Raw genomic sequence first — 16030 nt, 5'->3', positions numbered from 1 at the left:
TCTCCCATGATCCCTACCAAGAACCTTAGGGAACTTCCTCCAAAAATCTACTATTTACGAAACATAAACAACTTTTTCGCCTTAGTAACACTCTTTATTGAATCTCTTTCTCACAATAAAACTGTCTGTAATCCTCTGGAATCTTCAAAAAATCTCTCCTGGGTGTCCTTCAATTAAATCTTCTTTTTCTGTGTATTCCTCTTGTGTGGAATCCAACGCAAACAGAGTGGATCAACCATTAGTTTGGGCTTCTTAAATTGCGGCAATTGCAAATGTTCATTGACGGTTTTTGGCGTCACACAAACAACATGTTGTCCCTTCCAGTACTTGACCATCTTCATTGACTGGAGTGTAGCTATGATATCCTCCTGAGTTATCCCACTAAGTTCACTGAGGAATATCCAAATTGTGAAAAATATTTTAGAGTTTTTTTTTACAAATCCGCAGGAGATATAAAGTTAGCTCCACCCGAAAGTAACTATAGGCCACGCCCACTTTAGAAATATGGCCAACTTAGATGAATTTGTGAACTTTTTGATTGCTACTGTTTTTTTTTTCGGAGGAATATTCTGGCATTCAACAAGTACTCTAGCAAAATAATTGTGGGCGAGGTATAACCATGGTATCACACTAGAGATTTTCACATTAAAATTTTAATGTGATTCGCATTAATTGTTACTGATATGTGTCCTTTTACAAATCGATTCATTTAGTTATAAAAAAGTAGACTCGAGTCACAAAAATTGGTTTAAATAGATTAAAATAGCATAAATATGATTGATAATTAATGAGCAAATTAATGAGAAGTGAGCAAATTTATGAGCAAAATTTGCTCATTAAATTTTCATCAGGTACTACTTTATTGCAGTGATTGCAGTCATTCGGGTAGTTTCTGCGCCACAATTTTCTCACCAATTTATTGCAAAATAGGAAAATAGGAATACAAAAATAGAGGCAGCCGATCTGATGTTTTTCAGGCCGTTTGCGACAATTTGAGTCACCAATCGCCGGAACTCACACCTCACTCGGGATTTGGGTGATATTGGTTTCCTCATTTTCGTAGTCTTCTTTTGAAAATAAAGCCCTACGATTTGAAGCAGCCCTTTAAATTCCTCCGAAGTCATCCGGAGAAAATTATTATGTCCAAAAAAATCGCCACAGAGAATTTCAACGACACCATGTGAAGGTCGCGTTAGGAGCCAATCTCTCGCCCACAACCTCCTTCTTCTCGCTTAGCGGGTCTTTTTGCACGACATAAAAGTAGTGTATAGGAGGAAAACTTCCTCTTCTACACTAAAATCGCACATTTTTGCTCAAACGACTAAAATGCTTCAAAAACAAAAACACTCATTTGACAACCCGTGTGCCATCGTGACATTGAGCAATTCTAGCAATGTGTTTAATGAGCAACTTTTCACTTTAACTTTAATGTGAAATTTTCTAGTGTGATAACTCCGAGAGGAGTACCCTTTCAAAAATAAGCCACGCCTTTTCTTATTATTTACTGGCCAATCCATTAATAGACCGGTCAGGAGTGCCAACTTTTAAACTTTTCGGGACCGAAGCATTATGAAACAAACCAATTTTACTATCTGACCAAAAATATCTTATCTCAGGAATTAATCAAGCTCCTAAAAAATATTCTAAATTTGGACATCTTTAAAGTTTGTAACATCCACATGAATCTGAATTTTATCGATTATAGTCCCAAAGAATTATTTTTGGGTACTCAGAGTCCTACAAGAGGCAAAAGAGTTAATGAGGATGCTTTTTTTCATGCCCCCTTTACTAAGTTTCGTTGTGGCCAGTTGCCCAATTGTACCGGTATTATATTACCATTAAACTTTTTTTTCAAAGTGTTGGGCACGGTTCGATTGATGCTTCATTTGAACCAGGAATCTCTTTAGATCCAGGGAGAGAGGGCTCTGGATCCAATACTCATTGAGGCTCCCAAGAAAATATTGACAAAAGAAAAGTAAGATTTGTCACCTCTCAGAAACTCTTAACAAAATCCAATTGACCAGGTAGACCATTTCTTATTCGCTGGTCAATAGACTGTAGAAACGCTAAAGCAAAGCTATAAAACATATGAAACACAACGTTTCATTTTTTTTAATAAATGTCTTTGAGGCGTGGTCTAATTTCTTAGCACGGAATCTAACATGCATAAACCACCTTCTAGTACTAAACCTCTCTGCGATACCCTTCCCCTTCTGAGAGAACAACTCAAAGAACACTCTTAAAAGAAATCGGCGCCACTGCAAGACATCTATGATGTCCTGACCAACAAGAGGGTCAATCGTTGAAAAGAAGCTAGTGCTAAAATTTGGTAAAAATCTCAAGGAGGGCGTGATTTATTTTTTTGCGTGGAACTCAATAAAAGCAATTTAATCTCTGAAGAATATTTAAAAACAATGTGACCTTTTGCAAGAGTTTAGTAAGAATTTTTTATTGCTCTTATTTTTAGGTAAAGATGTTTTAGCTCGAAGTCCACAAAGATAAAAATTAGAAATTTTGTCTCCTAATTTTTATTGTCATACGTCCCTCCCGTTTCAAGATATCAATTCAATTTATTTTCATGGATAACACGATTTCTGAACTTTTCAGTAGTAGCACATGAGCGAAATAAAAAAGCTCCCTTAAACTTATTTTAGGACCCGCTCCCTTTCAAAAAAGGATTGTCTATTTCTATTTACAGTAGATTTTTAATGTAATAGGAATAATTAACAAAAAAACTACTATTACATTTGTAATTTAAAAATAAATTGGAGACGAGTCGTTAAAGGCGCCACTTATTATAAAATAGACCCCACCCTCTATGACCTATTTTTAGTATAACATTTTTGCTTAATTTTTCTACTTTTTTTTTAAATTTATTACAAATTGGAATAACAGATAAAAGAGATTGTAAAGAATTTTAGCTAAAATAGATTTCCGGTTTCAAACACCACAAAAACAAGTAGGCGTGGTCTCTAAATTTTCGTTGTTTTAGTACATTACCCTTTTGCCTAGCATTATTTCATTATTTACTTTTACATATTTTATCGTTTGTAAACTATGATTTTTTAGTCTCAATTAACTTATATACTTGTCATTTATAAATTTAGAGGAGATGTGGCCTATTTCGCCTTAAGGATAAGACTTAAATTCTGTTCTAAAATAGAAAAGATTAAAATGAAAAAAAGCAAGGCTCAAAAGTACTTAGGACCTTAGGAGTGAAGTATAATTCAGCTCCAATGTAACACGGCAAGGCTGAATTTTTCTCATGATAATATTTTTTAGCACATGGCTGTTCTACATAATTGACTTTTTTTGTGTTGGTTCCAGTCTCGATTGTTTTCTCCAGTCCTCGCCGTGTTCTAAAATCACCAAATAGTCGAGACAGAAACCAATACAAATGAATGTCGATAATGCAGAAGCATTTGAGAACAGTCATGCTAAAAAAAAACTGTTCATGAGACGGTTTCCCAATTTTCATTTTACATTGAAATAGTTCTGAATTATGGTGCTATTCCTATGAAAAATTAACATGTTCTTTTTAGCATTTTACTGTTCTTAAGTAGGGAAGACTGGGGCAAAACTTGTTAAAACGCATATTTAATTCTTTCGCGAGCTCTGAGAAAACTTAAACGTCTTATAATGAGCATATTCTAATATAGGAAATTTACTGCTCTACAACATTGCGGAAGACTATTTTCCTCTATCTCGAAAGAAATGTGATTTTCGAGTCATTTCCTAAAAGTCGATTTTGTGGAGATTCTCAAAATTGTTGGGGCAAATTTTGTCAGTTTTCGGATAATTTGTGACGTTTTACTCTGGCAAACGTTAAAAATATCAAATAGACATATTTTTATAGGAAATTTATTCCTCTACAACTTTGTCGAAGATAATTTTTCTCTATCTTAACGAGAAATGTACTTAAATTGAGCTAATCAGTATTGACATTTTCTGTAAGCCAAATATTCCAAAAATAGGGCTCAAAATTTCATTATTTTTTTTATTTTACATAATCCTTCCTCGAATGTCTTGAAACTTTGTAAGGTTCATGAAAGCTATCTAAATAAAAATTTCAAACCTCAGTCTCTTTTATTTGAGAAAATAGTGAATATTGAAATTTTCGTTTTGACAGATTTTGCCCCAGTCTCTTCTACTTTAATCAACTTTTCTCTGTATGGGTTGCTGTCGCAACTGTTTGAAAGTTTTAGAACATGGCGAGGACTGGAAAAAACAATCGAGACAAGGACTAACACAAATTAAAGTCAATTTTAACAAATACGAGTCGATAATGCAGAAGCACTTGAGAACAGTAAAGTACTAAAAAAAAACTTTTGCATTTATCATTGAAATAGCATAATAATGAAGCTGTTCCAATGAAAAATGTAAAAGGGAAATTTGTCTCCTTTTTTTTTTAGCAAATTACAATTTTGAATTGCTTGTACCTAATCGGATTTTGGTACTTGTATTGATTCCTGTCACGACTGTTTGGTAGTTTTAGCACATGTTGAAGGCTGGGAAAATAGTCGTGATCTCGAGACTGGAACCAACACAGAAAAAAGTTTATAATGCAGAAGCACTTGTGTACAGTCATGTACTAAAAAAAATATTCAAGAGATTTCCCATTTTTTCTATTCGAATGAAAAATTATCACATTTTTTTTTAGCACTTTACTGTTTTCAAGTGGTTCTGCATTATCGATTTTTCTCTGTATTATTTTCAATCTCGACGGTTTTCGTCATTCCTCGCCTTGTTCTAAAACCACGAAACAGTCGAGACAGGAACCAATACAAAGAGAAGTCGATAATGCAAAAGCACTTCTGTACAGTCATGTACTAAAAAATGTTCAAGAGATTTCCCATTTTTTCTATTCGAATGAAAAATGAATATGCTTTTTTAAGTACTTTACTGTTCTCAAGTGCTTCTGCAATATCGATTTTTCTTTGTATTGGTTCCAGTCTCTATGGTTTTCTTCATTCCTCGCCTTGTTCTAAAACCACGAAACAGTCGAGACAGGAACCAATCCAAAGAGAAGTCGATAATGCAGAAGCACTTGAGAACAGTCATGTACTAAAAAAAAAAATGTTCAGGAGAAAGATTTCTCCTCGGATTAGCACTATAACTCAATTTAAATTCTACCTCCCTGCAAGAGGCTCGTTTTCCTGGAAGGTTATGTAATCAAGGCGGTTTCATAAGGCTTTTCTTTAGATTCCCATCAAAAATAGTCTGCTGATTTCGTCACGAAATCGGCAGATTTAATCGGCGCGTCGGCAGATAATATGCCGACCGTCCTCATATTATCTGCCGACGTTTGTTCTCGAAGTGCAACACGACGCTGTTCTAAAAGTCGGCAGATATGTCTGCAGATTTTATGCGTCTGTCTCTTGCGATTAAAGGCAGACACGACGTCTGAAAATCTGCTGAGACTTTTAGTAGCCTGTCTACACATATATTTCACTCCCCACGCCCCCAAAATTAGTAGGAAAATACTTTATTTCAATTCAAATTGATTTATTAACAACACAATGTGTACATGTGTGAAGGTGTGTTGTGTGAGCTTAGAATTCTGTCCTGGAGATGATGTTCTCTCGTGGAATCTCTAAGTTGAGATGGGGCTTGCTCCACGAGTTCCTTGAAGTGCAGATAAGACCCTCTGGAAACACCTTTCACCTTTTTTCCGGACTTTGAAGATGATTTTCTGGAAGTGTACAAAATGTCCAAAATTGGATGTAAATTAGGAAAAAAATGTCTAAAACTTGTCTAGATGAATACACAATAACTTTATTTATATAAATAATGCATTAGGGAATTATTAAATCACAGAATTATCGTGAAATTCACGAGAAAATAAATTGACAAATGAAAAATTAAAGATGGCGAGCACTCGAAAATTGCACAAAGTATTTTTTCTCGCGAAATTGAGGAATAAAACAACCACACAATAAAAACAGCTTTATGAAACACATCTAGAATCTTTGGCTAACATATTCCACTAGTTCATTTGAATGAAAATTGAAAACTTACCATGAAAATTGGTGAAAAACACGAAGCAACACAGAATGCACCTTTTCAGCTCGAAATGTCAAGAGAAACTAACGCCTCTCGCGGTTTTCACACGCACTTCGCATTTCTTGTCAACAGTTCATCGAGAAACCCGTAAAAGTACAGTAAAATTAAATCGAAAAATCGGTGTAATACCGACAAAATTTTCGATGAGGATCGATGAGTTGATGGGTTACTGTCGAAGAGGAAATTGTCCACTTACCTGAGTTCCTTGACGGACTGTGTTGTTGTCCTGCACTCTCTCATGAGCTCCAGGAGCGTATAGGCCCAATAACTGCGATAGCTTAGCCTACCGAGATCTGACAGAGGCTTTTCCGGACTCCCAATGATGCCCTCACGCCGAGATAATTCATAACTGAAGGCAATGAGAAGTTTTCCATATCCCTTTCTCTGATATGGCGGCAGGATCAAGATGCAGGCTACATTATTGTTCTCCGGAGATTCCTTTTCCTTTGAAAAATACCCCACGATATGTGCTCCCTGTCGGTCAATTTCGCACAGGACGTAGAAATAGAAGGGTTCAACGTCGAAGTAGAGTGTCTTGTGGTCCAGGAAGAGTTTGGCCAGGAGACAGAGAGTCTGACAGTACAGTACGTGATCTTTTCCGTCAATCTCAAAGATTGAAATTGTCCCTTTGCGATAGATTTCAGCTCCTGGAGGTTGTCTCTTCTTGCACTTCTCCTTGTGAGCCTTGTACTGAAGGGCATAGCGCATGTAGATGAGGCAGTATTCGCAGACATAGAGTTTGCTCACTTTACCATACTCCTCGGGATATGGTGAGAAGTACCAGGTGTCTATTTCGTATCGACCAATCCTCAATTTGTCGATGTACTTGACTTTGGTTATGGCCTCATGTTCCTTCTCCAGGGCAGCTGTTGTTGGATCCATCTCTTCATACGTCTTCTGCACATGATTAATCTCATCGTGACGTCGTTTCTGATTCCTCGTGATTGTCCTGTCATTCTCTCCGGTCCCAACAACATTGCTCGGCGTTACGACTTCTGCCAAAGGAGATTGAGGATCCAATTTGTTGAATTTCCCCAAAAATGACGATTCAACTTTGTGGCTATTTTTCTGAGCTTCCGATGGTGGACTACAAATTATCCTATTCCGCTTCACCCACTGATCCAATCGCCTATTCAGTCCATCGTAGTGAATGTAGTATTCGTAGTTGTTGGACTCAATGAGCCGGGATTGAATTATCTGGGCGGCATCTGCAAAGAACAATAACAAAAATTGACGCAATCGATACGCATTGTTGTGAAACTTCTCAAACTCACGCCAAGTGCCGTCGGGGCGTTTAACGTGATAATTGGAGCCATTTGGCAATGGTTCATCACCACTATTTTCATCCATTGTCACTATTTTGCACTAAAATACAGAAATTTATCATGTAAAAAAGTGATTTTTGCGGAAAACATGCGAGAAAATGCTTGCAAACGCAATTTCTTCTTCTTCTTTTGCTTTGTGTTTTTCGACTGACGGCAGCGCTCCATGTGGCGGTGACTTAAAAGCATGTTATAAAACTGGCATGTCAGTATGAAAGATTTTAAATTTAAAAAAGTCAGAAAACGTGAGCTAAATTGTGCAAATAAAATTTATATAAAAAATATGTAAAAAACATCAATAAAAAAATCGCAATATATTTAATTAAATATTCCATTTTATCCACTTACCTAAAAGTAAAGTAAAATTGATCAGAATCAGAACTCAGTTGACTAAGATGCAATAAATTATGATGGCTCCGGCATACCTTTTAGATCAGCAAAATTTAATGAAATCCAAATTCACATCCATTTTCACCGTACAATTTTTTCCATGAACGCTAATGGCGCCAAAATTAACAAAGTGATTTTCAAACAATTGAAATCTAGGTACTAAAAATTCACATCTTCGATTTTAATACCTCCGACATCCCTATTGAATCGAGAAAACTTCATGAAGTCAAAATTCACATCCATTTTTTCTCAAACGTTTTGAATATACCTATCTCATTCTTTCGCTACAATTTTGTTTGAGCTGAATTGAATTTGTTGCTTAAAAGAAAAAGAAAAGTGTGAAAGAACGAGAAAAGCGCGATAGAATGACATGCAAAGCGTGAGAAAGAAATGGATTCGATTTTTTTCTTATGAAATTTTCCTGATCTAAAAGATATGCCGGAGCTATTAACTCTTTCGCGTCCCACTTTTATTCAGCAGATGAATTCATGCAAAATTGAGTTTTTCTTAATGCTTTATGATCAAATATAATAGTTCAGATAGGAAAAAAAATTTCCATTGCGTGAAAACTCGGAAAAACCCCGGGTCATATATGACCCTGTTGTCCTCAAGGGAAGTGTATTTACCATTTTCAAAATCTATATCACGGGCTTTTTAAGAGTTTTTTTGCTTGAAGTTACTAATTTGGCCAAAAACATGGCAAACTGGATTGTCTTGATGAACACTGTACTCCTGGTGTTCAAGGAATCTTCCTGGTAATCCCTTGAACTGTCACTGTCACAATATTTTGAGTGGTATTTGGCAAAAATAAACTTATCCACATATTTATTCACACACAATACAATTGCACAATATGAGACGCTTGCAAAATACTCTAAAATATTGCAAAATATGTTATAATTCATCAGATATAAGATGAAATGTCCAGGAGCAAGATGTCCCACCTGCATTTCACAAAGAAAAACAATGTCCCAACTACATTTCGCTGCAGGTTTGGGACGAAAACACTGTTACCCTTGGGGACTATAGGGTCATATATGACCCGGAAAATTCTACACGCCTTTCTGGAAAATTGAGAGTAATTTATTATATCAAAATATGCAATATACAATCTTTGGATATTCTATTTTGTATTTCTAAAGAACTTTTTGCTGAAAAAAATAAATGAATATAAAAAATTTTGAAAAAGAGAAGTCATTTCACAAAGTTCGAAATTCGTGATTTTTGATCTCAAATATTTTCTTTTCCTGAATATCTGGAGTCTTGAGAAAATTCTCCAGGAATCTTGCATCCTTCTATTATGATGTCGTGCACAAACCGATAGATTTCAATTAATGTAAATAGTCAAAAGAAATTGTTTTTTCCCCGGGTCATATATGACCCTAATGACGCGAAAGAGTAAACTCTTGATGCTAAATCCATCAATACTTAACTACACACAGCTCTTCGTTATCCGGGTGACAGCTGCCAAACACTGGCGGTTGATGTATTTAAAATTATTTTTACTAAACATGAGGTTTCTCCAGTGTGAATTAAAGTATTATTATCATCGTATCGAAGTTTTTAATACATGTGATAAAAAATGAAACATAAGCACACCATGAAGAAAATTTTTTTATTCTTTGTCAGACATGTAGAAAATAAATTCACACAATACAAATTATAAAAATTGTTAATCAATCAAAAAACTTAAATGTCATTTTGTCCCCCAGTCAGTCGGATAACGAAGAGCCGTGTGTACTTTATTTTCTAATTGTAATAGCTCCGGCATACCTTTAAGAAGATCAGAAAAAATTTATAAAGTCGAAATTCACATCCCTTTATTAAAAATTTTGCAAGTGTATCCCACTCTTTCGCACACTTTTTCTATTGAACATGACACTAAATTTAATTTAGTTCGAATCGAATTTAGTAATAGAAAGAATGATATACTTATACATGTCTTTTCAAAAAGAAAGGGACACGAATTTTGATTTCATGAAATTACAGTAGACTCTCGCTCAATGGGCTCTTTTTTCAGTTTCGGCTTAATTATGAAGCTAATTTGCTCAAATTCGCTGTAGTTCTTCCTATTTTATCGTGATTCTTTATAATTGAGCGCTTTTTGTGGAATTTACAAAGGTTTTGACGTCCAAATCTATCAATAAACCGGATGAATTTTCGCCCCAAATGCCCATTTGAGAGAGAGTCTACTGTATACCGAGCTAAAAGGTGTGCCGCAGGTTTAAAGAATGTTTTAATTATTTTTAAACAAATAAGATTTAAAATTGCATTTTCAATAATTTTGCCTTTGACATACCTTTTAGGTCGTTAAAATTCCATGAAATCGAAATTAGCATCCCCTTTTTTCTCATGTCATGAGATTTGCATAGATTATTTCAATCACAAAATTGGATTGAACTAAATTGAATTTGGTGTAATATCCAAAAGAAGAAGAAGGGTACGAAAGAGTAGGAAAGACATATGAAAAAAAACCTTTGAAAAAGAAAAAGATGTGAATTTTGACTTTTCGAAATTTTACTGGCCTAAAAGCTGTGCCGGAGCCATTAATTTATCAATTTTCGCCTTTCTCCTCTCCGAAGTTTTATCGGTTTCTGCAAATAATTTTTTTCTCTGTTTTATTGAAATTTTATTTGGATATCTTGGGTGTCGCCAAAAGTCTGAGGTCCCTTAGTTTTTACGAAGCTTTTTTGTTTTATGTGGTTTTCGAAACTTTTTTAAGGCTTTCTCATGACAAACTTTTTTCTTTTTCCTTTTTTCTAGTTTTCTCGGACTATACGAAAAATGTTTTTTTTTTTGACTTTCATGGCTTTCACGAAATTGTTTTGTGTTTTAGTTTCTTGGATTTTTAGTTTTCTCGTATTGCGCGTAACATTTTTTTCGATTTATTTAAACATTTTTGGGGTTCTCAGGTTTTGTGACAGTTTTTATTTCGACTGGAAACTTCCTAAGTTTTTTTTAGGTTTTGTAAATATTAATTATTATTATTATAAAGCATGGGTTTTTCGAAGTTTTTTTTTCGTTCTTTGAATTTCGTGAAATTTTCTTCAGTTTCCACATTTTTTTAGGTTTCTTGAATTTCACAAACCATTTTTAGAGTTTTGTTTTGGATTTCGCAATTTTTTTTCAGTTTCTCGATTTTTTTTTAATTTTGAAATTTTTTTTCTATAGGTTTCTCGGATAATACAAAGATAAAAATATGTTGATACACTGTTGCCCCTAGGATTTAATAGCTTTAACCCTTTATAGACAAACAAATTATCTTGTCCCATGAAATTTTTGAAATAAAAGATATCAAATTGAAAAGACTTTAATTTTTCAAAATAAAATAAAATAAAAGATAAAGAAATTAAATGTTTTTGGTAACCTCAGTAAGAAATTTTACAATAAAAAAGTTTTAAAGAATTGCCTCACCACAGATTATTGAAAGCCCATCGAGGTTCAAGAAAATTACAAAATGAAACAAAATGCAACATAACATCAATAACTGACTTGATAAGATCTTTATTAATCAAAAAGATAGGGTTACAAAATATAAACATATAAATAAAATAAAATTGTTTGACTTTAGAATTTTGTTTTTGGAGGAAATAAGACTGGAACTGCAACGCTCCTATTGTTCGACGAACCTTGGGTTGGTCTAAAACTAAATTAAAGTAAATAATAAAACAATTTTCCTATACAATTTTCATTTTTTTTCATGTTTTTTTTACACAATTTACACAAAAGTCCAAATTTCTTTGTAATTATAAGTTTTCTGTGTCTTGTTGATCATTAATAAATTTAATTCAATCAGTATTGCCCCCGGCAGACGTTTTAGATTAGGAAAATTTCATGAAATCTAAATTCACATCTATTAATAATAATAATAATAAATTCACATCTTTTTCTTTCTCAAACGTATTGCAATAATCTATTCTGCTCTTTGGCACTTTTGATGTTCAAAAGAAGAAGAGTGCGACGGAGTGGGATAGACATATGCAAAAGTTGTGTCGGGCGAGCTGAGTAAGGATTTAGGTTTTCACTGACCAAAATCTAACTATTTTACTGACCAATTTTTTGATTTTTTTCACTGATAAAATTAAATTTCTTACTGATCAAACATGGCTTTCTGCTTTGTTTTATTTTTCTTATTCAATAACAAGTTTAGAATTTTTTGTAGAAATATTGTTTCAGTGGTCTAGAATATTATACAATGCTGATATATAACCTAAGCCCCTCTATGGTACACATTGGGCGTATTTTTTTATTATTAGCTGTAGTGGGAAGTGGAGCATCTTTGAATTGGGGTATCTTTGAAATTGGATATTTTTATTCTATTTTTAAATAGAATTAATGCTAATCATAATGTAATTCAGCTAAATTATATATCATAGTGTAAATACTTTTAAAAATTAGTAAAAAAAAAGTCCTATTTCAAGACAGGGGAAGGTTTTGCAGCTTCGTAATGTTGCAGCTGAGTTAAAGTTGATTTTTTGTCTAATGTTACTAAATTAATCTCACTCATGGACATATATTCTAATTAGCTAGTCCAATACCTCACATTAGGTTTAAGAAGCAAAAATAAAAAATTAGTCTTAAAATATAATTTTGATTTGGAATTATTTTGTGCATTTTTTCACACTTCAAGTGTCTTTTTGAAAAATAAAAAAAACAACTAAAGTTATAGAGTTAATCAGGGTTGATATTTACCGTGAAAATCTTTTACTCGAAAGAGGTCGTTTTAGTGGGTGGAGGAAAATTCGCTAAGAGTACCATTTTGGCAGTTCAGGAAAATTAAACCTTACAGCTTTGCAAACCATCTGGCAAAATTATTGACCAAAGTCTTTAAGAATCCCTCACTTTTCGGCCAAATGAGATTTCATCGTTTCTCTCAAAGGAAACATTAAGCCTAAATCTGTTTCTGAGGATGCAGTGAAAAAATGATTTTGGGTCACAAAAACCTGTTAGAAAAATAGCATTAATTCGACTTTAAAACGCACACCTGCTACAAATGGCTAAAGCAAGAAGATGAACGTTCCATCTAAACAGTAATATGCAAATTTTAGTGTCCCATGTAATTTTTCCAGTGAAAATGAGGCGTACTTATGTGGAAAAATTTTGTACGTAGCTGAGCAAACCAGGACAGCTTCGTAAAAAATCGCCACTAATTTTTTTTTCTCAAGAAGAAAATCTAAAGGTCTTCCAGGCATTATGTGAAGTGTAATTCTGAACCTAAAAAATGAGAGATTTTTTGACATAGTGGTACAATTGATTCGCTTTGTTTGGCATTTAGTAAAAAATCATAAATCTTGGACATTATTTTCCGTACGAAGCTGGATAAGTTCCCCTATTCCAATTTAAAGATGCCCCATTTCCACTTACACAAAAACAATTTTTCAGACTTGGGAACAGAATTCCTCTTGAGTTGTTATAACTCGCGCTGTTTCTGGGTGAAAATGAAATGTTTCTTGATATTAAAGAACTCTTTCGTACATATAATTTCGTTCCACGACCACCAATGGCGCTAAAATCAATAGTGATCTTCGAAAAATTGAAATTTGGGTACAAAAAAATAGATTTTCGATTTTAATGCTTCCGGGGCACACCTTTTGACTCGGGAAAAATTCATGAAATCAAAATTAACATCCTTTTCTTTCTCAAAATGTTTTTCATGATGTATCATTCTTTCGTAACTTAAAATTTGATTGAACTACAGTAGACTCTCGCAAATTCGGCTCTTTTAAGATCGGGCTACTTTTTAATTCGGGCAGCAGTTAAATTCGAAAAAAGTTTGGTCATTTTTCAAGTTCGATTATGATTATCAAATTTAGCAAATATGCTCAAATTTGTCATTATTTGTCTTAGCTTTGATGTGATTTTGCATTATTAAGAGGTTTTCATGAAATTTATTATAGCAATGAGCATATAAACTCAATATAAGTATGCAGATGAACAAAAAATCGTTGCATTTCAAACAATTTGCTGCCCGAATTTCTCTCAAATTCGCTTGACATTTCGGTCCCAAATGCCCGAATTTGGGAGAGTCTACTGTATTTCAATCGAATTTGGAGAGCGAACGAATGAGACAAACATATGAAAAACTTGTGAGAAAGGGGATGTGAATTTTGGCTTCATGAAATTTTACCGATCTAAAAGGTGTGCGGGAGCCATAAAGAACTCTTTCGTACAATATAATTTCGTTCCACGACCATCAATAGCGCTAAAATCAATAAAATGGTCTTCGAAAAATTGAAATCTAGGTACAAAAAAAAATGATTTTCGATTTTAATGCTTCCGGCACAACTTTTGACTTGGGAAAAATTTATGAAATCAAAATTAACATCATTTTCTTTCTCAAAATGTTTTTCATATCGCTCCTTGGAAATTACTAGGGGCCAACTCACTTTTTGGCGATTTTGAGATTTTAATACACTCAGACAGAGAATTTAAAAAAAATTTCAGATGATATGGGTCAATAAATTTCGTAATTAGAAAAGTTTTTCAAAATTTTACTCTTTATGATTGCTTGCGCGGTTTTGTTTGAAGTCAAGGGGCACAAAATAGATTTATCGTTCAAATTCTTGTGAAACAAGGGACTAACTCAAGCAAGTTGATCCCGTATCATTCTAATTTCATGAAAATTTACGCATCATTTAGAATGACAAAGAGCTAACTCATAAAAAAAAAATTTTGAAAGGTAAAAATATGTATGTTTCGATGTTTATAATAATGCTCATACAAATAGAAAAGAATTAAATTGTTTTTATTAACATACTTAATTGAGATAATTATTTATACAAAGTTGCTGTCTCCTGAAAAATGGCTTAGATTGAGTTGGCCCCTTGTAATTTCCAAGGAGCGATATGTATAGGGGAGACCGGGGAGGTTTAGGACACTTTTTCATGTTTTGACTTTGAGACAGTATTCCAAAAAATCACGATAGTGTATTACAATTTTATGCGGTCTATAGGATACTTATGGGTATTGACTTTATAAAAAGTACTCGATAGAACTTGGAAAACAGCTGAATTTTCTTGGAAAAGATAAAACATTTAACTTGACGCTTTGTCCCAAACCTCCCCTATTTGGGGCAGTATGGGACGCAAAAGGGGATGTTTAGGACGCATTTTTTCTCGCATAATTTGCATTATTGGAGCACGTTAATTAATTTTAAATACCAGATTAAAAATATTTCCGATAGAAATAAAAATGTTTCATCTTTTATTTACACTCAGAAATTAATATCAATTTTATTTGTACAGTAAAGTCATTTATTGTCAATCAATTATTTAAAGTATTTTCTTCTTATTTTCCATCTACCTATCTTTACTTTTTTTATTCTAAATATTGCAATCATGATCATCAAATTTCTCAGGCGAGTAGATTATCTTAACACTTTTAGTTTTGCACTCATTGGCGGATTCCTGTTTGATTTTACGACAACTGCATTGTACCTGTTTTCTCATTATTTCTCTGAAAAAGCTCTCGCCTTGCCTTTTCTGGAGAACTTGTTCGAGAAATTTTCGAAAAATATAGTTTTTAACTAGATTGGGCAAAGATCGAATATTCTCTGAGAAGGAATTATTGATTCCCAAGACAATAATGGTTTAATATTGTCCCTGTAGTTAGAGTAATCTGCTCAACTGATAAATTTTGCACAAGAGGGAGATTTCCAGTAGAAATTGGGTATTACTCTTCATTTTGACAATAAACAATTGCATACCACCGACAATCTTGTCGAAAATCAACGTCCCATTCATCCCCTTTCAGGTGTCCCAAACATCCCCGCGTGTAGTTTTGCTATTTAAAACCTTTAAGTAAAAAACAAGAGCGTATAATCTCTGAAACTTATAAAAATATGTTCCCAGATTACACTGCTAGCTATTGAGATAAAAAAGTTTTGATTATATATCGCTGATATAAAATACAAAGAGGAAAACTGAGACGTCAAAATATACAATTTTTATCAATTTTTAAAAAAGTGTTCATAGAATTAAAACAATAAAACTGAGGATATCCATTCTTTTAGTCAAGATACATCTTAATATTGCCTACGATACAGTAATGGTTAAATCCCATTTAATTCAAAAATTAATTGAAAAAATCGCCTTGTCCCACACTACCCCTGTCCCAAATCTCCCCGGTCTCCCCTAATCATTCTTTCGCACTCAAAATTCAATTGAACTAAATTTAATTTGGTGTGATGTTCAAAAGAAAAAGAAGTATTCGAAGATAGGAAGTGGATGTGAATTTCCGATTTCACGAAATTTTCT

The 16030-nt window shown here is 33.6% G+C and overlaps 1 protein-coding gene and 1 long non-coding RNA gene across 2 annotated transcripts; both read right to left on the bottom strand.

Annotated features, from left to right (window-relative positions):
- Positions 1-72: 72 nt before the first annotated feature.
- LOC129805929 (histone acetyltransferase KAT8-like) lies at positions 73-7548 on the bottom strand. Its single transcript, XM_055854185.1, has 3 exons — positions 7338-7548; positions 6260-7271; positions 73-390 (listed from the first exon to the last, which is right to left on the bottom strand). The coding sequence occupies exons 1-3, from the start codon at positions 7411-7413 to the stop codon at positions 174-176; spliced, it is 1305 nt and encodes a 434-aa protein (XP_055710160.1). The 5' UTR covers positions 7414-7548; the 3' UTR covers positions 73-173.
- LOC129805931 (uncharacterized) lies at positions 5495-6223 on the bottom strand. Its single transcript, XR_008752135.1, has 2 exons — positions 6019-6223; positions 5495-5692 (listed from the first exon to the last, which is right to left on the bottom strand). It is a non-coding gene; the product is annotated as an uncharacterized LOC129805931 (long non-coding RNA).
- Positions 7549-16030: the final 8482 nt, after the last annotated feature.

Source organism: Phlebotomus papatasi, chromosome 3, assembly GCF_024763615.1.
Source record: "Phlebotomus papatasi isolate M1 chromosome 3, Ppap_2.1, whole genome shotgun sequence".
Taxonomy (NCBI): Eukaryota; Metazoa; Arthropoda; class Insecta; order Diptera; family Psychodidae; genus Phlebotomus; species Phlebotomus papatasi.
Note: the sequence above shows the minus strand (reverse complement) of the source record. Positions and strands in the feature narration are given on the sequence as shown.